The sequence below is a fragment of the Chaetura pelagica genome, unplaced genomic scaffold, assembly GCF_000747805.2.
Source record: "Chaetura pelagica isolate M959 unplaced genomic scaffold, ChaPel_1.0 scaffold273, whole genome shotgun sequence".
NCBI classification, from domain to species: Eukaryota; Metazoa; Chordata; class Aves; order Apodiformes; family Apodidae; genus Chaetura; species Chaetura pelagica.
In genome coordinates, this window is record NW_009952828.1 from 1,491,866 (window position 1) to 1,516,089 (window position 24,224).

Here is a 24,224-nt window from a genome sequence, read left to right on the forward strand (position 1 = left end):
ATGACCACCCAACCGACCACCCAGCCCCCCAGATGTTGCTGTTTCAGCATCAAGACAGCAACGGTCTCTCTAGGGATCTTCCACATGGTAAGTCACAGGACTGAAGAGGGGGGACAGGGAGAGGGAGACCAGGAAAGAGAGGGGGGAAGTCTCAGCTTTGCAGAAGGTGCAACCGTTGCGGGTCACAAGGTTTCCTGATGACTTCTGTGTGTTGCCAAAAGAGCAAACAACCCCAATTATTTAAGTGAGGTGGACAAAAGAGGAGAAGGTGGCAAGCAAAGGGAGGAGGCAGGAATAAATTTCTTGTACTGGGAGGGTTTTTTAAACTGTTTTGGATTTATTGTTTTTTTTTCCCCTGGCTCTGCCAGTTGGAGCTCATGGAAACTCCCTCTGCTTCTTGTGTTCCCCTTGCAGAAGCACTTGCCCATGTCTAGCTTGACCAGGGCACAGTGTGGCTGCCTGGACCAGTTGGTTAGGAACTGGGCAGCACATTGGCACTGGAAACTGTGGGAGGGCTGAAATGATGGGTGAAGGCAGAGAGGGGCAAGCAAAGGGTGGGTGAGCAAAGCTGCCTCATTTCTCTCTCTACAACCAGTTGGACACAAGATGCCCCATGTTGGTTTCTGGGGGGACCCTTGGCTGTCTTTAGCTGCCAGGCAGCTGGGGGTGCCCAGGGGTGGGTGTAGATGGCAGGCAGCAGAGGCAGCAGGGCCTGCAGGGACATTTCTTTCCCTCCTGGTGGCTCAGAGCTGCTTCCTGGTGGCTTTAAGTCATATTGAGGATGTGGTTTCTCGCACGGCTGAGGCACTTAAAATAATCCCATCTGTTGAGCTTGGTGTGCATAGTCAGGGGCTGGGAACCTGCAGGGTGATAACAGGTAATGGGGGCTCTTAACCTGCTCCTTGCAGAGCAGAAGTGGAGAGAGGGGAGCCAAAAAGAATCTTGTCACCAAAAGGCACTGGGACATCTGCCCAGGGCAGTGGTGGAGTCACCATCCCTGGAGGGACTGAAGAGTCATACAGACATAGTACTTAGGGATATGGTTTACTTAAGGACTTGTCACTGTTAGGTTAATGGTGAGACTTGATGATCTTGAAGGTCTTTTCCAACCAAGGTAATCCTGTCATTCTGTGCAAGACTGTGCATGGCTGGGGCAGCCATGGGAAGGACCTGCTGTGGTCCCTCTGCAGCATCAAGTCTGCTCTCCTGGGGCATCAGGAGCATCCTGAGCAGGTCCTCACTGCACCATTGCCCCCCACCTCCCTCACAAAAAGCCAAGAGAATGGTCAGACCAGCTGGTTTCATGGCTTTGGCTCCCACCATGCCCTGCCTGCATCCCTTGGTGGAGGATGAAAGGCAAAGGAACCTGGAGAGCAGCTTATTTGCTTGCCTGGTTAGCAAGACAGAAGGGAAGCACTTGGTGAATGGTGGGATTTTATAAACACACCAAGAGTCAGCAGCACTGGGGGCTGTGGGAGGAGTGACTGAGGAGGGTGGCAGCATCTCAGCACCTCCTGGACTGGGGCAGGAGATGGTTCCATGGCAGCCCAGAGCAGGAGAGCAAGAAAATTTGGATCTAACACCACATCTTCATGCAATGTAGTTGCCAACATCTTTCCCCTGGCACTACTTGAAAGGCAGGTGCTGTGATGGCACTTCCATGCCATTTTTAAATCATTTGGGGATCTCAGAAACATTATGAGATTAGCTGAAAAAAAATCATGCCATTTTATAACCTCTTTTGCCTTCTGCTTTTTGAGCATCTAGATGACACCTGGGCAGGCTACTTGTCTTTTTTTTTGTCATGAGCTCCAAGCTTATCATCTCACTGCTTTAAAGAAAAAGAAATTGCTGCGTTTCTTGTGCCTTCTTATGACCCCAGGACAGGAAAATTGAAACCTGTGAAAGCTGAGAGGCTGCAGCAGAGCAAAAGCAATTTCTGACAAGCAATTAAAGACATAGCCCTCACAGAGGGGTGGGCATGAGCTGTTGGGAAATGGGAGCCCTGTAGGAAGCAAAGCCAAGATTTGAAGAGGAGCTGGTGAAATTAAAGGTCTGGGCAAAGGTGGGAAGCACAAGGCAGGGAACTTGAGCACATTTTCTCCAGGGGGTTCCAGCCACAGACTGTGGCATCAGCTCTGTTAGCAGAGGTGAAACAGGCCAGCAGAAAATGAGGTGGTTTTTTTTTCCTAGCTGGGAGGGTCAATCATAAAAAAAGCCTCCTTTGTCTATCTCAAAAGTCAGTAAATGCTTTGAACTGAGGCACATTTTTCTCACGAGTGTTTCACCATGAGGCCAGCAGCAAGAATTAGTGATTCTTGATTTGCACCAGTGGGTGAGGGAGGAGAATGAGGCACCACCTCCCAGTGCTGGAGGCCAACAGGGGAAACTTCATTACCAGGGACAGCAGAGGAAAGATGGGTTGTTTCAAAAATGCCTTGTGGGTCTGTCAAAGACACCAAGTGGGTTTTGAAGAGCAAAAGGACTCAGCCTTCATGGTGCTCTTGAGGAAGAGTTTACAAAAGAGGTTCAAGGGTCCATTGAGGGTGGGCAAGAGAAGCTGCTTTTCTTTGCAAAATGGCAAAGGTAGAAGTGCCAAGACAGATGTGCAGAGTCAGCCCCAAAGCCCAGCAGCCTCCCAGCCTGGCTCCAGCAGCTGCTGTTGCTTTGGGAAGAAGGAATTAGAAGTAAGGCAGGTACCAAGGGATCCCTGCCCTGTGCACCAACTGCATCAGAGACTTCTGGAGCTTGAGGTTACGTGAAACTTTGAGCAACCTGGGCTGGTGGGAGGTGTCCCTGCCCAGGCAAGAGGGGTGAATCTAGATGATCTCTAAGGTCCCTTCCAACCCAAACCATTCTATGATTCTAGGAAACATGTCATGTTTACTAGTTGTTGTGCTTAGTAAAGTCCAGCTCAGTTCTACTCACTACTCTTTTTCAATCACTTCTTTTCCACCTGCAAATCCTGGTGTAGCAGGTGTCTCTGTGAGCAGAGGCTGTTTCATGCACAGTCTTTTTGTATTGCTGTTATTCCTCTCCTGTCTGTTTGCAGTGGTTCAAATCAGAAGTTGTGTGATACATTCCATTGTGGTTTATCATGGAATCATGGAATGGTTTGGGTTGGAAGGGACCTTCAAGATCATCCAGTCCCACCCCCTGCATGGGCAGGGACACCTCCCACCAGCCCAGGTTGCTCCAAGCCCCATCCAACCTGCCCTTCAACACTGCCAGGGATGGACAAGAATTCATGAAGAAAAAGCTTTAATGAACATATTTAGACACAAGAGTCAACACATCAAAACTTGTGAAGGACAACACAGGGCTCTAGCTTTAGGACATTCCCATTTGCTTTCTTACACACACTGAATAATTCAACCAATTATTAACAACACCTGAACACACAGGACAAAACAGTTAAAACTTCTCCCACTAAAGCTGAGATGCTAGCTCTGCTATAAACTCCCATTTTCTGTTTGCTCACAACTTTTTCAGCCTGGAAGATGCTGCTGTTGTGCTCCTAATCCTTCCACTTGGGTTTCTCAGATGTAAAAATATCTGGCCCCACACTGGATGTCAGAATTCCCCAGCTGGACAGACCATATCTTTTAAGGAAAAAATGTGTCTCATGTAGCTATTGGGCAATCTGATATCAGGCAGGCCAGGAGAAAAAAGGACACATCCTTTTTCCAACTCAGACTCCAGACAGTATTCTGAGTTCAGAGGGGATGCTGGTGCTGGGACAGCAGGTCCCAGCAAGAGTGGGGCTTGGGGATGCTCCCTCTGAAAGCAAAGGGCTCTGGGGGATGTGCTCCAGCTCCTCTGGAAACTGCACTTGCAGCTTGTGGCACGGAAAGTTGGTTGTTGAAGATGGTTTCTAGCTCTCCTGCAGCAGAGACTGTGGGACAGTCTGTGTTTAGTTCCTGTTTCTGCAGCCCATCCCACCCAGCCTTGCTTCCCCATCTCAGGGCAAGGAGAAGTCTGTCCTTCAGGGCCACTTTGGCTGGTTTGCTGCCAGTGTCAGCCCTAGCACATCTCACCATGTGCTCTGCCTGGGTCGTGCACAGCACCTGCAGCCACAAAAGACCAAACACTTTCTTCCTTCTGCTCTGGTCTCCCCACAGTTGCTGGTTTTGTGCTGCTCCCCAGGCATGAAGTTTGCAAACTCAAGGGCAGACCACAGCAGTTCTGCTTCCTCCTTGCCTGCGTCACTTCTTTGAGCAGTTGTTGAAGCAAAAAAGCTGCTGCAGCTGCTGTGGAAAAGTTGCTTCAGGCACATGGTACCCAAGCTTGTGCTGATCTTGGTGGCAGATACAAACCTGCTTCCTGTGGGGTTCAGTGGCTCTCAGAGGCCCAGATAACATGACTTTGTCAGTCCTCTCTTCGCCACAACCACTTTTTATGTTGATGGTGCTTTTGTTGATGGCTCCTGGCCCTGGAGAAGAGTCTGCAGGATGGGAGCTCCCAGTGCTGGACCTCATGTTGCTGGGGTGAGGATGGGAAGTCGTGTTGGCCCAGGTTTCTCCATTGTTTGCAGGCTTCAGAGTCTCCTCTCCTGCAGACTCAGTTCCCACATCTCCAAGGATGCACAGGGCAAGGTGATCCCTGCGTGTCTCCTGGTCTGACTCCTGCTCTCCTGCTGTGGCCCCTTGTTGTGGCAAGAGGTTCTCCTGGAGAGGGGTGAAGGTCAGGCAGAGAAGAAGAGGGAGCCAGTTTTCACACCCTGCACTGCTGTGGGGAGCTGTAGGGGCAGGACTGGCCCCCCAGGCTGTGCCACAGCTTGGGGCAGCCTCAAGCTGCAGCAGAAATAAACAGCGTGTCAACCACGAGGGAGGACAGCAGAGAGATGAGGGTGAGGAAGAAATGGATGAACAAGGTGGGATGCATGATGGAGTCAGAAATGTGCCACCTCACTCTACAGGGCCAAAGCTGTCAGTATCATAGAATGCTAGGGGTTGGAAGGGACCTTTGAAGATCATTGTGTCCAACCCCTGCTGCAGCAGGAACACCAAGAGCAGGTCACACAGGAACACATCCAGATGGGTCTTGAAAGTCTCCAGAGGAGGAGACTCATTACCAGGGAGGTGATGAAGAAGCAAAAAATAGCATCAGAGTTCTCCTTTACCCCAAGAGCTTTGAGTTGCTCGGACAACACTGTGGACAGTGACTTATTCTCCTTTGTGGCCTTGGACTTCTTGTTCTCAAATCCACTCCTCTGGTCCCTTTGGCACACGCTGCCTGTGATGCACACATTGGCAGGGTGGCATTGTCCCCAGGAGGGATGTGGTGGGAGGTGTGGCCTTGTGGACACTTGTTTCCTCATTTTACTTGCATAACTTGCATTTTACTACCCTGGACCTGCTGTCTGAGGTGCTCCATGGAGAGGTCCCCAGCCCTATGGAGGTTGTTTGCAGCCCCTGAGTGCCCAGTGCCCCCCTTGCCACAGGAGCTCTCCCTAACCTGGGGGTTAGGAAGTGGTTTTTCACTGCAGATCATCACTCTTTGGGGAAAGATGTTCAATGCTAGGACTGAAACCACAGCTCCAGACCTCACTCCATCTCACAGCTTGCTAAACTGGGGATGGGATGAACCCTGGATTCTGGGTCTTGATAGTCCAGCTCAGAAACTTGGAGAAAATCATTTTGATTCCATGCAAAGTAAAGCACATTTGGAGATTCTTCTCAAATCCAAGAAAAGAGGGAAAACTCTATTTTTGCCAATGAAGTAGCAGAGCCAAACTTACTGAGAGATATTTCTTCTTCTTTTAGTTTCTTTAGTTTTAGTTTCTTTCTACACTATTGTTACATTTAGCTCAACTCTCAAGCAAAATGTAATTTCCAAATGTAAAACCAGGACTTTCTGAACAAAAAAAAAATAAAATGTTGAAACAAAACTCATTAACTTTGTATTTCCTCCATCCTCCCCCAGGAGCTGGCAGAAGAATCCAGTTAAACCCAAACCATTAATAAACTGGTAACGATTGCCTCAACGTTCCCTTGTCAAGGATTTCAAAACCTTCATGTCTGTCTCTCCTGGAGATCCATCCTGCATTTAGGACTCTGGCCACTGTGTGTTCCCTGGAAATCAGTTTGTTGACAGGAAGCTGGCCCAGAGCCCACTGAATTGTGGCTTTTGTTCTCCTAGGTTATGAGTGTTTTGCTGCTGATCGAGTACTCCCTGGAGGTGACGAGTGGGAAAGGCTTTTGCAAAGCTCTGCACAAGGATTACTACAGGATTGGTAGGTCCCCAGGTTGCTGGAAAACTGCAGAGGTTTGTGGGGCTTTGGGAGGGAGCCCCAGGTCCTCCACTGCTCCCTCTTTCATTGAAGAAAATTGCAAACTGGGACTCAGAGCAGATGGGCCAACATTTCAGACCCACGGACAAAATTTAAGCTCTAAAATGATGGATTTTGGCTGGTTTGGCTTTTGGGAGACCAGTGTGGAGCCAAGTGAAGTTCTCTTTGTCTCAGTGGATCAGGTCCTCAGCCAAACTCCCCAGGACCCTCATGCTCCTCCAGCCTCCCCACTTCCTCTGCAACACCCTTGGCATTAATGCTGGTTTCTCCTCTTCCTTTTCACCCCCTGCAGACACTTCAGCCTCACACACATGTTGGCTCCCTTCACATTTTCCAGGAAGACACAAAAGTGGCTGACCAGCTCCCCTGTGGTCCTGGCCAGTGACCTTGAGGTCCCAAAGAAGGAAGAAATTCCAGCCCCACACTGCATCCCATGGGTGCCTGGGCTACCTGACATCACCCCCAAACCCAGCCCTCTACACCAAGGAGCCATGTTCTTCTACCATCCATCACGATTCTCCCATGTAACCAGTGAGAGGATGAGAGGAAATGGTCTCAAGTAGCTCCAGGGGAGGTTCAGAATGGGCATTAGGAGCAATTTCTTTGCTGAAAGAGTGGTCAGGCACTGGAACAGCCTGACCAGGACCCTGGTGGTGTCACCATCCCTGGAGATGTTAAAAAAATGTGTGGATGTGGCACTCTGGGACACGGTTTAGTTGGTGTGGTGGGGTTGGGTTGATGGTTGGACTTGATGATCTTAGAGGTCTTTCTCAACCTTAATGAGTCTCTGGTTCTATGTCATTCTGAGCTCTCCAGCCTCACAGCTGAAGGCACTCCAGACTGCCACACCAGCTCACCTCCCTCTCCCCCCTATCCCACTGGCATTTGTCCACAGATATTCCCAGTCCTTGGTGTTTTCTGCAGAATATTTGTTGCCTGCAAGAAGCATCCAGGCTGTTTTGTGTCCCATGGTCACAAGTATCACATTCACCAGACTTGATTGAATTCCCATGGCTTGAACTAGGAAGGATCAATCTTGGCTTTCAAAAACCCAGCAGATTTCTCATGGGGGGTGACACTAAAAAGAGAATAACTCCCCACCTCCCAGATATTACTTCACCAGGCTCATTTTGCAGGCAGCTGTTAGGCAACGATAAACACAGGGTGCTTTTTTTCCTTTTTTTAGTCACTTCTCAGTGTAAAACCAGAAGCTGAGATAACCCTTCTCTGCTGGGTGCAGAAAGACTGAAGCCAGACCCCCACCCCTGGCACTGCCTCTCCCTGCAGAGAGAAAAGTCTCTCTCTCTGCAGAGAAGAATGCAAACTCCAGAAGCAAGGACTTGCCTGGTCTCTGATCTTCCAGACTGTCCTTCCTCAAGCTGCAAGGATGCACAGAGGGGCCTTCTGTAAGAGGAAGAAAAAGAAATCAAGTACAGCAGGTTCCTGTACATCCCCAACTCACTTGTCCCCAGGGTAGGAGCCAGACAGGGTGGAAAGCACCACCAAAAAAAAGGCATTGTCACTGTCTGGGTGAAGTTAATGCTAACAGATGGGTTCACATTTTTCAAAAGAGCCCAGCTGGGTTTTAGGAGGCACCACTGGGATCCACCAAAGCTGTTTTGAAAGGCATCAACAGTGAGAGGAAAATGGAAATTTGGGGAAGACCTAAGGTGAGTCCTGCCAACAGGGGGCTGCTGGTTCAGGTCTTCATGCAGGGTGTTACTGCCCAGCCTGGGTGGGCTGGAAGCTACTTTGCTTGGCTGTGGTTCCCTCAGGCCCCTCTGCAGCAGAGGCTCAGCTCAGAACCCAAGGTAGAATTGCATGATGACTTTTCTGCTGAGCTTCCCCATTAGGGCCAGATGCAGCAGCCCAAGCAGGATCCAAGACCTGGTGGTTTTCCAGGTGTCTGGGATCAGCACAACAAAGGCAGGAGAACCTGGTTATCCATGTCTGTGACCCTCATAAAATCCCAGAATGGTTTGGGTTGGAAAGGACCTTAAAGATCATCTAGATCCAACCCCCTGCATGGGCAGGGACACCTCCCACCAGCCCAGGCTGCTCCAAGCCCCATCCAACCTGCCCTTCAACACTCAAAGAAGGAAGAAATTCCAGCCCCACACTGCATCCCATGGGTGCCTGGGCTACCTGACATCACCCCCAAACCCAGCCCTCTACACCAAGGAGCCATGTTCTTCTACCATCCATCACGATTCTCCCATGTAACCAGTGAGAGGATGAGAGGAAATGGTCTCAAGTAGCTCCAGGGGAGGTTCAGAATGGGCATTAGGAGCAATTTCTTTGCTGAAAGAGTGGTCAGGCACTGGAACAGCCTGACCAGGACCCTGGTGGTGTCACCATCCCTGGAGATGTTAAAAAAATGTGTGGATGTGGCACTCTGGGACACGGTTTAGTTGGTGTGGTGGGGTTGGGTTGATGGTTGGACTTGATGATCTTAGAGGTCTTTCTCAACCTTAATGAGTCTCTGGTTCTATGTCATTCTGAGCTCTCCAGCCTCACAGCTGAAGGCACTCCAGACTGCCACACCAGCTCACCTCCCTCTCCCCCCTATCCCACTGGCATTTGTCCACAGATATTCCCAGTCCTTGGTGTTTTCTGCAGAATATTTGTTGCCTGCAAGAAGCATCCAGGCTGTTTTGTGTCCCATGGTCACAAGTATCACATTCACCAGACTTGATTGAATTCCCATGGCTTGAACTAGGAAGGATCAATCTTGGCTTTCAAAAACCCAGCAGATTTCTCATGGGGGGTGACACTAAAAAGAGAATAACTCCCCACCTCCCAGATATTACTTCACCAGGCTCATTTTGCAGGCAGCTGTTAGGCAACGATAAACACAGGGTGCTTTTTTTCCTTTTTTTAGTCACTTCTCAGTGTAAAACCAGAAGCTGAGATAACCCTTCTCTGCTGGGTGCAGAAAGACTGAAGCCAGACCCCCACCCCTGGCACTGCCTCTCCCTGCAGAGAGAAAAGTCTCTCTCTCTGCAGAGAAGAATGCAAACTCCAGAAGCAAGGACTTGCCTGGTCTCTGATCTTCCAGACTGTCCTTCCTCAAGCTGCAAGGATGCACAGAGGGGCCTTCTGTAAGAGGAAGAAAAAGAAATCAAGTACAGCAGGTTCCTGTACATCCCCAACTCACTTGTCCCCAGGGTAGGAGCCAGACAGGGTGGAAAGCACCACCAAAAAAAAGGCATTGTCACTGTCTGGGTGAAGTTATTGCTAACAGATGGGTTCACATTTTTCAAAAGAGCCCAGCTGGGTTTTAGGAGGCACCACTGGGATCCACCAAAGCTGTTTTGAAAGGCATCAACAGTGAGAGGAAAATGGAAATTTGGGGAAGACCTAAGGTGAGTCCTGCCAACAGGGGGCTGCTGGTTCAGGTCTTCATGCAGGGTGTTACTGCCCAGCCTGGGTGGGCTGGAAGCTACTTTGCTTGGCTGTGGTTCCCTCAGGCCCCTCTGCAGCAGAGGCTCAGCTCAGCACCCAAGGTAGAATTGCATGATGACTTTTCTGCTGAGCTTCCCCATTAGGGCCAGATGCAGCAGCCCAAGCAGGATCCAAGACCTGGTGGTTTTCCAGGTGTCTGGGATCAGCACAACAAAGGCAGGAGAACCTGGTTATCCATGTCTGTGACCCTCATAAAATCCCAGAATGGTTTGGGTTGGAAAGGACCTTAAAGATCATCTAGATCCAACCCCCTGCATGGGCAGGGACACCTCCCACCAGCCCAGGCTGCTCCAAGCCCCATCCAACCTGCCCTTCAACACTGCCAGGGATGGGGCAGCCACAGCTTCCCTGGGCAACCTGGGCCAGGCTCTCACCACCCTCACAACCAACAATTTCCCCCTAATCCCCAACTAATACAGTGCTCTGAACTACTGAAAGCTGAACACAGCATTTGCAGGTCAGGATACTTTCCCAGAGGTACAGTTATGTAAAAATGACAATTGTTTTTCATTACTTTTTGCAGAAAGATCATCCGAGGTCAATGATTTTTACTTTTTTTTTCTCCAATATCTAAATCTAAAGGAAAAGCCAGAAATCAGCAAGACAGATTTTTTCAGTTGATTTCCATACAAAGCCATGATTTGCTTTCTAAGCAAGACGTGCATTTCTGCAGATCTGGAGGGTTTTCTTCAAGAACAGAACTGTTCTGAGGGAAATTGGCCCCCTTTTTACCACACCACCACCCCCCTCTCTTCTCACACAAAGTGACAGGCCTTCTCCTCCCCCTCTTCCACTGCCTCCTACACAAAAAAGGAACATTTTATAATGAAATCCCCAACACTTCCACTTGGCTTCTCTTCCCAAGCATTTCAAAGGGCTCTGCTTGGGAGACTGTGAGTGTTTTCTGATTATAGTTAGAATAAACACAGCTCAACCCTTCTATTTCCAGAAACCAGCAGGGAGGCAAGACAGAAAAGCAGTACAAAAAGTTCAATTTGTCTTCCAAAACCCAGATGGAAGATTTGGAGAACAATTTGAGGAGAGGTTCTGCTGATGCCCTCAGCATCTGCTGCTCTATTTGTAGATCCTGCCAGAATAAAACCCATCTCAGAATATATCAGGCTAATGTTGCCTTCATGGCCCAAGAATATAAACAAGGCAAGGTTTGTGGGGAAGTGCTTTTCACATGAGACAGTAGGAAAAAAATGGTCTTGATAAGGAATCAGCTCCCACAGGATCTTTTGCTGCTTTAAAAAGAGGGGCTGAGATGGGCCTCAGTTTCCACAGGTATGGTCAGGGAGGGGAAGGAGAATTGGGATTGTTGTAGTTTTTTTGTGGTTGTCAGGGTGATGGGAAGGGTGATTAGATATAGAAGAGGAGCTCTGCCCTGTGCAGGTGCCTGCTCCTGGTTTCCCTGCTTTACAAGAGGCCACAGGCAGGAGAGGAGGAAGAATGTTCCTCTGAAATTGGTTGTTCAATCAAAGTTGACCAAGAGTTTCATTTAAAACCTGCTGAAAATGCTGGGTGAAAATGGGAAGACCCAGATGCTTCTTTGTCTGTGGGAGCCTTGAAGATGATTCTCCCACCCCTAGTGGGATCAATGACAGGGTGTTGGCTGATCCAAATCAGGTCTAAATTTGCTGCCTAACTAATATTGAAGTAACACAGGATTCCTTTGGCCAGGCAGAGGAAACAGGAGACAAACTTCATTGTCTTGTGAATGGAGACATTCAGCTGCCATTTGGAAGAATGAGGTTCACATCTCCATGCTCCACCTCATACACAGCAGAAATTTGGATGTGCACTTTTCATGCATCCTCCCCCATTTCCAGTCTATTAGAAATCTCCCCCTGGAGCTGAGAAGCCTTCCTAGCACAGGTCTTCTTGGCACTGCTCCATTCCTGAAGGCACAGGAGCCTTGGCAGACCAGCTTTTCCTGCTGGAAAAAATCAAACCAGATAAAAACAACAATCTCCCAGAAAAACATTTCCATGAAAACCTCCTTTCCAGTGCTGAGCAACTAACATGAATGGTTTTCTGCCTTGAAAAGGTGACACCCCACTGCTTGCTGGGGGTCTCATCTTTAGGTTATCTTCAGTATGTGTCTGGACAGTCTGAATGTTGATCCCTTTTCTTTAATGACTATAAAAATGGTCACTGTGGACAAAGTACAACTGGAAAAGTTTCAGTTTCTGTCCAGTCAGCCAAGGAAAATAGCTCAGTTATGCCTGAAGCCCTGTGTGCACAGCACATCCCATGACCACCATTCCCTGTGCAGAAAACATTCCCTCCTTCTCTGATGAAAAACAAGCCCAGCTAAAGGGACTGGGAGGCTTCTTCCCTTACAAGGGACCTTAAAGCTCATCCAGCTCCAACCCCTGCCATGAGCAGGGAACCCTCCCACTGGACCAGGCTGCACAAAACCTCATCAAACCTTATAAACCTCCAGGGATGGGGCATCAACAGCCTCCCTGGGCAGCCCATCCCAGTTCCTTACCACCCTTAGAGTGAAGAATTTCTTCCTGAATCTCCCCTCTCTCAGTTTAAAACCTCTTGTCCTGTCACTATCTGTCAAACCCATGCCTTGTCAGTTTGGAGACCAGGATGTCACGTGGGACAGTGTCAAAGACCTTGCACAAACCCAGGTCCATGACACCAGTTGCTCTGCCACCATCCACCATCTCTGCAGCCTTGTTGTAGGAGGCCACCAGATGGATCAGGCATGACTTCCCTGGGCAGCCTGTTGCAATGCCTGACCACTCTTTCAGTACAGAATGTTTTCCTAATATCCAATCTAAGCTTCCCCTGGCACAGCTTGAGGCCATTGCATTCCACCAGTGTTTCCAGCTATTTAGAGGAAAATACCCAATTTCCCCTCAGAGCTGGTGAGGGCCCTGTAAGGTTGGCAGATTCCCCAGAATTCCACATCTTCTCTGCATCCCTGTTCAAGACTGTGTCACGTATTGTTAGGGTTTTTTCCCCCCTTTCTTTTATCTGGAATTCCCTTTGTTGCAACTATTGCCTCTTCTCTTGCAATACCAGCCCCCTAAGAGCCAAAACACCTTCTCCAGGGACAAACCCTGTTATGCTCTCAATATTCCAGTACTTCTTAAGGTGCTGTAAAGGAAAACAGGTTATTCCTGGGATAGACACTCAGATGAACATGTGGGAGAAACCATGGAATAATGCCCCTGTGTTTGACATTGTCCAGGTGTCCAAGCTTGGTTTAGGTTCTCTAAATGTTGCCCTTTTCTGGGGGTTTTAAGTAGAAAAGAGATAAATATTCATCCTAAAAAGGCCCACTAAGCATGAAGGAAAATACTGAAGTGACTTAAAAACTAACACATTATAATTTTGGACACCAGCTGCTGGGGATGGAAAGAGTCTGTTAGTAACATGGTCTGTAGGGTCTGATCTGGCTGCAGGTGTCTCAAGCCCCAGGGATCCCCAGGGACCTGCTGCTGGTTCTGGAAGGTTCCTTGCCACTCTGCCAGCCCTTGCAAAGCATCCCAGGTGGCATTTGGCTTCACTGTACCATGTGCCACATGCCCATCTCATGGAGAGCTTGCACAGCCAGGGCTAACAGCCAGCAGCTACCTCTGTCTAAGGGGGGTCACTCCTTTAGCCCATCTGCTCAATGTGCTCCCTCAAAGGAAGAGGCAAACCATTGGATTGCTGAGATCAAATCTGTTGCTACTTAAACATCCCTGAAACAGAAAGATGTGCTGCCAGCAGAAACCAGGACAGTATTTGCTGTGAACAAACAGGAGACAGTGCACAGAAATTGGTTTTCTCTTGGTTTTCCTTTTCTTTCCATCCTTTTGTGTCTGTAGGGTTGTGGGATTTGGGTTTCCTTCTTGTTTTGTTGAGGGTTTGTTTGATCTTGGTTCTGCTTGGAAAATTCAGCTGAGTCCTGCCAGCAATTAGCCTGCAAGAGCAAGGGCCAGTTGCCCAATTAATTAGTGAGCCTGCTGAGAAAGGTGGGGCATGAGACCATCCAGGAAGAGGCAGGAAAACACAGCAGCTTTGAATCCAAGGAGACACCATGCTAAGGAGATAAATCCTCTCTGGGACCAACTTCTGATGGTTGGTTCTGGGAGGAAAACCAGGGGAAGCAGCTCCAGGCAGTTTGGGGTTGACTGGGACTGTTTCTGCTGAGTCTCTCTGCTTTGTTCAGCTGGGTTTGCTTTTAGACTTCCTGTTAGTCTCTGGTTCTTTGTGCACCAGATCCCAGCCTTGTCTCTTCTCTCCTGCTTCTGAAAGGTGGGGTTGGTTTTCTGCCTTGAAGTTTAGGCTCTTCCCACGACCCTTGTGAGCTGCAAAGCTGTGAGCAACCTCTTCTGCAGTGAAGGTCTTTCTCTGCTGCCCTCTCTGGATCTGAGTTTTCTTTTGCTGTTTCCTAAGACTTCTTCCTCTTCTGCTTTTCAATTCTCCTTCCTTCGCAGTAAGCAGATCCTGCTTTTGAGTTCTGTTTTTCCTTTCAGATGATAAGTAAAATCTCTTTTCTTGTTTGGTGTCATCTAAGCTCTTTTTTTTTTTCCTCATGTACATTAAGTTGGATGCTTTTAATCACTCCCTTATGTCTTGAATGTCTGACATCTCCATGTGCAGCAACTCATGTAGAGCCTCTTCCTCTCTTGAGATGAGCTATTTTGGCTTCTTTGAGGGCTGCAGCCTCCTCAAAGGGCTTTTTCCCTTTGAGCCCCAGAAAGGAAGAGGCTTCTCATGCTCAGAGAAGGAAGTTCTGGTCAGAGCTTATTTTCAGACTAAAGATTCCTCATCAGCAATTCTCATGTCTAGAGAAAACACAAGGGCGTTGCTAATTTGTGAGAAGATAGTAGGGGAAGTTAAAGTATCTTTTGTATCAATCAAATGAACTGAAGTGCAATCCCTGCTAGCAGGGTAAGGATGTGAGGAGTCTTGCTGGTGGTGCCACCTGCCCTTGCTGCCAGATGTGCTCAGCCCAGCTGTTAGGCAGGTCTTCTACAATCCTGGAAAGGCTCCAGAGCATCTCAGGATCATCTGTGGTCCTTTCTTCAACTGACATTCATCCACATTGCTTAGCAAAGCCTGGGTGCACTGCTCAGTTGTCATATGTGGCAGCTGCTGGATCTAATGGGTGCCCATCTCCTGCCAGATGTTGTGGCAGCACAAGGTGGACTCTGTGTCTTCTTTTGACATGGGCTGGCTCTTTGCATTCACTCCTTCCAACAGAGTAACTGGCCAAATGATGCTGTAGCTGTGAGTGCTGCCCTGCAAATGTTTTGTTGCTGTAAACAGCAGTGTTGGTGTTATCCACTTGGAAAAGCAGGATGGGTTTCTCTGCCTCAGCAACTCTGTAAATTATTTTATTCTATTATCAGCAAAGCTGGGAAGGGAGTTAAGGACACTTTGGTGTGTGCCCAAGCACTGGAATACTTCCCCACCCACTAAAAAATGTGGTACCAAAGGTACAGGCAAACACTCAGAGCTGGGGGAGGTTGAGGAGGGGCATTTTCATAGGGAAAAAATGGGTCATATGGAGCAGTGAAGGATTTCAGAGAAGCTGGGATGTATCAGGGGTCCAACAGGCTGAAACACAATTTCTAGATTTCTTTATGAAAGGGGTAATGGAAAAAACAGACAAGCACCAGGTTATCTTCATAGCAATGAAATACACTGGGCAGTTGACACGGAAGAAACAAACCAGTCATTGAATATTTCTGATGTCTCAGGAAAGAACCTATGGAACAGATCAGTTGCTTTAAAAATCATCAGAAAAGTTCAGTTTGTCTCTTCATTAATGAAAATTAAACCTTTTATTCAAGCACTTGGGGACCCCAAAGAGACTGTTGCTGGTTTTAAGTCAGGTAAAGCAACAAGCAGGGGGTGGAGAATGAGTTGGAGGAGGCACCGTGAGAGGCTGGGTGGGATCTGGAGGCAGATCAGGAAAGCAGCAATGGAGTGAGCTGCCTTTTTTTTAAGAAACAAACCAGCTTTAAGAAAAATCTCACACTGTCTGGGTGCCTGTGAAGACCAAATGTATCTGCTGTGCAGGCTTTGGTAGTTGCCACCAGGGCAGGCTGCAATACTAGGAGGGAAAACTGCTTCCTGGGAGCTGTTGAGTGGGATATTATGTGTGTGGAAGTGGTCACCTGCCTGCACCCAAAAGAGCTGACAAAGATCACCCTCAGCCCTGTAGGTAGAGCTGTCTCGTGCTGTTCTCCTCACACACTTATTTTTAAGGTGTATATTGCATCCTGCAGCTACAGAGAGGGGAGGTGGGATATTCCTCCCTGAAGCTCTGTGGTCTGTACCAGCAGTGGGTGGTTCAAACTCATCCTTCTTGTCTGCTTGCAAATCTTGCAGCTCTTTCACCAGGTTTCACTGTGGGTCATTTTATCTGTCTTGAAGACTCAAAACACTTCAGGCTTACTTATCATTAGCTAAAAGCACTCTGCCTTTTTTTCCTGCTCCTTTTTACCTTCATATTGTAGCCTAGGATATGTCAAATTTCAGCCCAGGCAATCAAGGCTTTTGGCTCCTGGGGGCCTGAGCTGACATTCTGCTTAACCTGGTGGCTAAAGAAACAGGAGCTTCAAAGGTAGATGGAGAATTGAGGGTAGAAAAGGAAAAAGAGTGTTACTTCCAGGCTGCATGGCATTTATTCCCCCACATCCACAGTTCTTTCTGCCAGGTTATCACACTTGAACTCTTCCTTAGAGGTAGGATTTGTTTGGGACATTAAGCTCCAGCTTTTAGTGATGTGGTAATTACTTCTCTTGCTTTTAGCTGATGTCATCACCAGCTTCCTGTTGATCATCATGCTGTTTGTCATCAGCTTCAACCTCCTCCTTGGTGTGGTGAAGGTAAGTGCTCCACAAATGACATTTAGCTGCTGGCTGAGGCCTCTCTGAGTCAGGAGGTGTTAGGGAAGGGGGCCAGGGGGTGCTCACTGAAATTGCTGTGGTGTGATCAGAAAAGGAAATGAATCTCTCTGCTCCTGTGCAGAGGTGGAAGGTGACTGATCTGAAGTCTCAGACTCATCTGCAAGGTTGCTGACTGCCAGATTCACCAAATCTGGGTGGCATTTCCATCAAGACTATTTTTCATGTTAAGGAAAGGAAATGTCATTTTATTGCCTTATTGCCTTGCTCTTTGCAAGTCAGATCCTGGAGGGGAACTGTAACTCCCCTGCCATACTGGTGATTTGTTTCCCATTTCAGGAGGAGAAATGACCATGCATTACCCAACTTTCTCTGCAGTGGTGAACTTGGGGGACAACTGGATGGCAGCTCTGATGGGCTCAAGTGCCCATGTCATGTGGTGAAAATTCACAGAAACTTTCCAAGGGGGTGAAAAAACTCAATGTTACTTCCTTTTGTTGAATCAATTGTCACCACAGTGAATGGAATTAGATGCAGAAACTCCAGGAAAGTGTTTGTTCTTGGAGTACTTAACACATGGCCTTTCAGGTACTGAGGGCAGGTCTCGTTCTCCTGTTCAGAACAGCAACAGCACAGAGTGGTCAGGGTTGGAAGGGACCTCTGAAGAACATCTAGTGCAACCCCCCTGCTAGAGCAGCACACCTACAATAGGTGATCAGAAACACATCCAGACAGGTTTGGAAAGTCTCCAAATAACTGGCATTGTTTTCCTTTCTCAGAAGAGGGAACGTCTCCTGATCCCCTTCCTTGCTCTTCAAGTCATGGACTTTCTCCTCAGCCTCCTCACAATTTTCAGTTCCTACATAAAAGCCCCAGTGATCATGTCTGTGTCCTCCCTTAGACACATGGTAGGTAACATCTCACTTCTGGGCTGGTCTTCTCTGTCCTCTGTGGGTTGGAGACTGATGAGCAATGTAGGAATAATGAATCATTATCTTGGGCCATGGTACCTCATGGTGAGGTAGTTTCTATGCTGACTGGAGACAGGACACAACCCTTGGGGGCTGGAAGGAACATGGTTCAGTTCCACAGGTCTGAGAATCTTCCCACTGATTTTATTTTCTGTCTCATGGCTTTGGGGAAGATTCTTCTGGGTGTGCCCACGCTAGGAAGAGTTGGCTGGAGATGAATTAGGAGTACCAGTGCTCCAGCTAGAGGCCTCTTCTGTGGAGCTTGTATAAATCAGATGGTTTGCTCACCATTTGGGCTGGAGTAAGTGAATTAAATGGCTTAGGCTGACAATGTGAGCAAAGCACAGGGTGTGGAAAATGTGGAAAATTTACAGTTTTGCAATCATAACTAAACTCCTGCTCTTCCCTTCCTGCAGCAGGGGCACTCAAAGATCCCTTTCCTGGCTCTGCAGCTCCTGGACTTCTGCTTGAGCATTCTCACCCTCTGCAGCTCCTACATGGAGGTCCCCACCTACTTCAGCATCAAGTCTTCAGGCAATGGGGTAGGTTATGAGCGAGCTCAGCTGATTTTTTCATGCTGTGAACCCCCATTAAGCTTTTTTCAGTGGCTGTCAAGACAGGATAGACTTTCTCTGATCACTATGGTATGCCCAGAACTTCCATTTGATGACAAAAGAGGATTTTCCCTCTCTTCTCACCAACATGGTGTCCTTGACTGACAACTTCCTTACGAGTGTGTTTCTTCAAAGTTCACCTTGTTTGTCTTGTAAGTATCTTATGGATGCAAATTGCAGAGCCAAGTGATTTGGATAGAGCCTGCCTGCATGCATTGAAAATGCATTGACTTTTCATCTTTATTAAACAGTCATACTTTTAGTTCTCATTTTAATAGTCTTCTGAAAATCTTTGCCAAAGGAGCATAAACAGTAGGAGCAGGAAATTATCCCTGTGCTCTTTTTGATGAGGAAAGGAAGGTGGCCTGTCCCACCTTTCTGAAGAAACCCGTTGAGATCACCACCACTCTGTGTGATCCTGGTTGAGGGAACAAGCCTTTATGACTCAGACCTTCTCCCCTCTTTTCACAGGGCTTTTTGCCAACCTTGGAGAAGTTACCAACAGAGGAATATGCCAAAGTGATGGTCACCTTCACCATTGCATTCATTGCTGTCCTCTTCCTGAAGGTAAATGGCCTGGTGAGGCTGAAATGAAGGTCTCTTGCCTGGGGAAGAGGAGGAAGTGGTTTTACCTCTCTCTCACATCTGCCAGGGCCAGGAAATGCACTTGTTGGTCTCTCCTTGGGCATAAAAGGAGTGATACCTCAACGCAGTGTCTGAGGAAGGTCTAACATTCAAACCACTGGGTTTACGCCTCAGCAGACGCAAGTTATAAAGCCAAAACTCTCTTACATCCAGAATCTATTGCAGCCCATTCATCTCTAGATGGGTAAGATGTTTGAAAACAAATAGAGGAAACTCTTCTGCTATTGTGTGCCAAAATAAATGAGCTCATTAAGCAGCAGTTTAGCTCTTCCACTTGGATAAGTCCCTGCATCCGCGCTGATGGAAGCGGAGCGATGCACACTGATAGCCTGAGATTTAATTAAAACCCATGAGCTGCTAAATCCTGCTTACATCTCAGAAAACTCCACTGTGAGATGGTTTCTATTCTTCTTGCTTCAATGGATTAGAGAACAGATTTTATGCTGAGGGGTTTCAAACCATCTAAGAAAACCAGATCTTTCCCGGTACTTGAGCAGATTCTGTCACAGTGAAAAATGCTGCTTTTTAGTTGGGAAGATTGTTTTTATTGAGATTCTTCCCAGGTGGCCAGACAAGCCAGGCTGGAGTGGAGCACAGCAGACATTACTTTAGCATATCTTTTCATATTTGCATAAGCTGTGCAATAGGAGTGGAGATAACCTTGAAACCCAGCTGGCAGGGTGGGTCTTCAGCTGAAATCTCACTGACCTGGCAAATGGGTTGATTTGGATTTTCCACAGGGTTAGCTCCAGGACTGCTTAACTTGCAATGTCTTCTTGAGCTGGAGTTTCTAGGAGGAGAGAGGGGTGAGGATCATTAGAAAAATAAATAAATAAAAGGACAGGCACAAGTGCTCCTTGGTCTCTAAACTCCCCAGAACAAGTCATTAGGAACCCCTAAGTATAAACGCTTCCTGACAATTCCTCCCCTCTTCCATCTGTAGCAAACCACTTTCATGTGAGAGTTCCTTCCAAGTGATAAAGATCTGATGAGAAATGTGCCAACAACATGAAAAGCTTTAGACCTATCAAGACCATTTGGCCAGTTCAGGGCCCATTGGTTTCAATTCACTGACTGCCCACACCAAAGTAGTAGCTAAATGTGTTGGACTAGCCCAGGAGCTTTTTGCATAAATTGGCTTAATGACCCATCACAAGCATTTAGTGCTCTTGGACTAAAATGTTGTTTCTGTGGATTCAGGGTTCTTTGCCTGCCAACCTGCAGTCACTGTGCCCAAATCTGCATCCCACACCATAGCATCATTAAGCCAGAAGGTGGACTGGCAGATGGAGAAGAGATGGGGCACCTGCCCCACCGAACACCTCTGCCAGTGACCTCAGATGAGACCTGCAAGACTTTGCTCACCCTTTTAGGAAAGATTTCTCTGACAATGCTGGGGCTGGTACTGCTCCTCTCCCTTCTTCCTCTCAGATAACACCACCCCCTGCAGGGACCCTCATCTGTGGCAACAGGGAAGTCTCTGTGCAACATCATAGCTCCTTCCCAGGGTGATGGAATGTTTCTTTCTAGAGGCCCAGTGGTGATACCATCAGTTGTCCAAGTCTAAGTTCCTTGGAGATGCAAAGTATTCAAAGGGCAGGGCAAGTGAAGGACCATGAGGACAGTCTCCTTTGCTGATCTGTGTAGCCACAAATAATCTTCATCTCCCCTTAGCATCACAAAGTCCTCCCCCTCCATCACCAAGGGTGAATAAAACATTTCTGAAGACAAATGAAGGAAGGGGTTAACTCACTTCCTGACCTGGAGGACAAGCTTCCCACCCACTTATAATGTCAATGGCTGCTGGAGAAGTTTTCCCTCTTCAATTCAGTGTGCAAAAGGGTGTCCTACAGTGAGGGTTTGGAGTTGGGTGATCCCAAGGTCACTGGCTGCCTTCACATAACCTGTCTGTACTAATACGTTCTGCTCGAACCTGCTGTTGCTTGCAGCAATGTCTGAAGTCAACTTCATTGAATTTGATGCAGGTACTGGGTTGGCACTGCAGCAAACTCTTCCAGAATCAAGATTTGTTTTAATTTATTGGGGTTTTTTTTCATGACTGAGTGGGGGTTTTGTGCAGTTTCTATGATGGCTTCTGTGTCTTCCATGTTTGCTCTCTGGATGAAGAGGCTTTTGGAAGGGGGAAGGTTTTTGCAGTATTCCCTAAAGGTGGTCAAAGTTTGGATTTACCTCCTCATCTCTGGCAGTTTGTTTGAGAGATGGATTCCTTCAACTCAGATACTTCATTCCTTGTTCTCATTCTTTGTCTTGGCTTTTTGTCAAGACAAACAGTCCTCATTGTTCTAGGAAATGCTAAGCTACATGGTTTGCTCTTGGGCCATACAACTCCCTATGTTCCTTTGGAAATGCCAACTGTTTTTCAAGCAGAGCCTTAGGCCAATAAAAACAAGAGGCACACGACTTGCCTGGCTGCACAGAGTAGAGAAAATATTTGTTTAATATGGTATGTTTCACAGGCCTTGCTTATTTCCTCGTGCCACAATCCGTCAATCGATCCATTTTTCTCAGAAAAGCTCTATTTATTGCATCTTGTAACCCCATGAGGTGCAAGGCAGCCTTGTCAGAAAAGTGTAACTATTGTAACTATAGGATATAGTGAGCTGACGTTTCAGGTCAGTCCCAGTTGACCAGGGAGCCTTGGATCTCTGGGAGGTGGATGTTGTGCCCAGGGTGCTTTTCTGAGAGAACCAGAATTTGTAGCCTGGTCAGAAAAATCACACAAAAGACTTGCTTTGCTTTCCTGCCTGATGACTTTGTGCCCTCAGATGTCTGAAGTATGTGCTTTATATTTAACAGTATTGCTAGTTCTATTGACTTCCCACACCAGTGTTCTGAGTACCTGGAGTTGCTGTCACCTTTCTGGTGAAGGAACCTGATCTAGTGGGAGGTGTCTCTGCCCACGCAGGGGTGTTGGCACTAGATGAACTTCAAGATCCCTTCCAACTCAAACTGTTCTAAGATTCCGTGATTCTATGGATCAAGAGAGACTGATTTAAAGCTTTGGGACACATGGCCCCAAGCTTCTGCCTCTGGAGAAGACAGTAGGACAACAGAACCTCATGGCAAAAGTGGAAAGGCTCTTGTTGACTTGCAGTGCAGCAGCAGACTCACCTTTCCCTTTCCTTTGCAGGCCTGTATGTTCAAATGTGTCCTGAGCTGCTTTAAGTATATTAAAGCCAGCAAGAGGCAGGAGGTGAAAGCTGACCCACAAGCAGCTGAGAAGGTGAGTAAAGATTGCTTCCAGTTAACACTGTGAAAAGGCTTGGCTTAGACTGGTGAGATGCACAGTCCAGAGAAGAAGGACTTATGGATGCTGCTGGATGAGAAGCTCAACACGACCCAGCACCGTGTGCTGGAGCCCAGAAACCACCCGTGTCCTGGGCTGCATCCCCAGCAGTGTGGGCAGCAGGGCCAGGGAGGGGATTGTCCCCTCTGCTCTGCTCTGGGGAGACTCCCTGGAGAGCTGTGTCCAGGTCTGGAGCCCCCAACACAGGAAGGACATGGAGCTGCTGGAGAGAGTCCAGAGGAGCCACAGAGATGATCCAAGGGCTGGAGCAGCTCTGCTCTGGGGACAGGCTGGGAAAGCTGGGGTGTTCAGCCTGGAGAAGAGAAGGCTCCAGGGAGACCTTAGAGCAGCTTCCAGGGCCTGAAGGGGCTCCAGGAAAGCTGGGGAGGGACTTGGGACAAGGGCAAGGAGGGAGAGGACAAGGGGGGATGGATTAAAAGTGGGAGAGGGGAGACTGAGGTTGGAGATGAGGAGGAAATTGTTGGGTGTGAGGGTGGTGAGAGCCTGGCCCAGGTTGCCCAGGGAAGCTGTGGCTGCCCCATCCCTGGCAGTGTTGAAGGGCAGGTTGGATGGGGCTTGGAGCAGCCTGGGCTGGTGGGAGGTGTCCCTGCCCATGCAGGGGGTGGGACTGGATGAGCTTTAAGGTCCCTTCCAACTCAAAATATTCTGTGATGACAATCCCTACTTTTTATATTTGATGGTATGAGAGAGAGTTCAAGGTGCATCAACAGCTACTAATAATCAGTTTCCAGTTACATTATATTTCTTTAATCTCTAGTTTTGTATAACATCTTTCAGAGTTAATGGTAACAGCAAGGAATTTGAAACTCAGGGTTCAGGCAAAGCAGATAAATGAGAACATATCACTTGTACTTTCTGATCCAGAGTTGTTTATAATTTTAGTTGAACTTTGGTTTCTGTGCCTAATAGTGCAACCCTTGTTTAAAATTAAATTTGTCTTCACCTCTCACTGGATCAATATCTCAGAGATTTGGTGCATTGTCCTTCATCTTCACAGTTTGCTAAATGATGAATATCACTGTCCTTCCTTAGATTACTGATGATCTCTTTAATAGTAGCATCCAGGTGCTCTGACACCATGGGAAGATATTGAAGACCTTCCAAAAATAAGAAATACTGTAAAGATGGATGAGAAGTAAAAGAGTTAGACCATGGAATGCTAAGTGCAGGCATCAGTCTTGTTGAAACTTGGCAAATATGATGAGCCTTGTCCTGCCAGAAGTGTGTGCTCCTGCTGTGCTTGCATCATGGTCCTGTGCAAGGTCCTATGCAAGGACCTGAGCTTGGCTTCTTTGGGTAGGCAATGGGGCTTCTATTCTGGGCATTTAAGAGCCTTGGTCCATTGATTGCAACCATTCTTTGGGAGCAGGAGGTGGGACTGGCAGCAAAGTGGTCATAAAGCACTGCTGACCTCTAACTCTTCTGGATTCCTACCCCTTATGTCTTACAGCCCAGATGGTTCTTCTGCCCTGCTTAAACTTGGTAGAAAAACACATCCAAGATCAAATCCATTTGAAACCCTCATTGTGATCCCCAGAGCATAACTAATGGTCTTCTCTTTCAGGGTCTGCTGCCATCATATGAGGAAGCCTTAGAGTTGCCTTCCAAGGATTCCCCACCGCCCTATGTAGCAATCTAAGCTCCACTGATGGAGAGAAGACACCTGCATTGCTGTTGGTGCCTCTTCCCCCTTCTGTCAGACAGGCAGCCTCCCTGAGAAATCCTTTCCTTACAGCAGAATCATGCTTTGTACAACCTAGCTCACTTTCTGAGCCTACAAAGGTGAACCCCTGGAGTTGGTGCCTCGGTCTAAGCTGGTGGTTTTGACTTGGCACTCCCAAGCAGCAGTGCTGGTGTTGAGAAACTTGGCACCAGGCACCACAGAGGTTCCCACCACTGGCCTCTGCCATCTGGCTAGTGAGAAGTGTAGGCACTGGCCTGACTCCCTTGTCAGGTTTGCTTTATGCCAGCAAGATGCTATTTCTCATCTGTCTCACGTCTAACTCAGCAGCTGAGACATTTAGGAAGTAAAAATGGGGGGGG

General features: G+C 47.9%; 1 protein-coding gene across 1 annotated transcript; it reads left to right on the plus strand.

Annotated features, from left to right (window-relative positions):
* LAPTM5 (lysosomal protein transmembrane 5) lies at positions 1-23,963 on the plus strand. The gene is made up of 8 exons (XM_009995157.1): positions 1-87; positions 6,142-6,235; positions 16,529-16,605; positions 17,403-17,531; positions 18,011-18,136; positions 18,680-18,775; positions 22,005-22,097; positions 23,746-23,963. Exons 1-8 carry the CDS (start codon positions 1-3, stop codon positions 23,818-23,820), a joined length of 777 nt encoding a protein of 258 aa, XP_009993459.1. The 3' UTR covers positions 23,821-23,963.
* Positions 23,964-24,224: the final 261 nt, after the last annotated feature.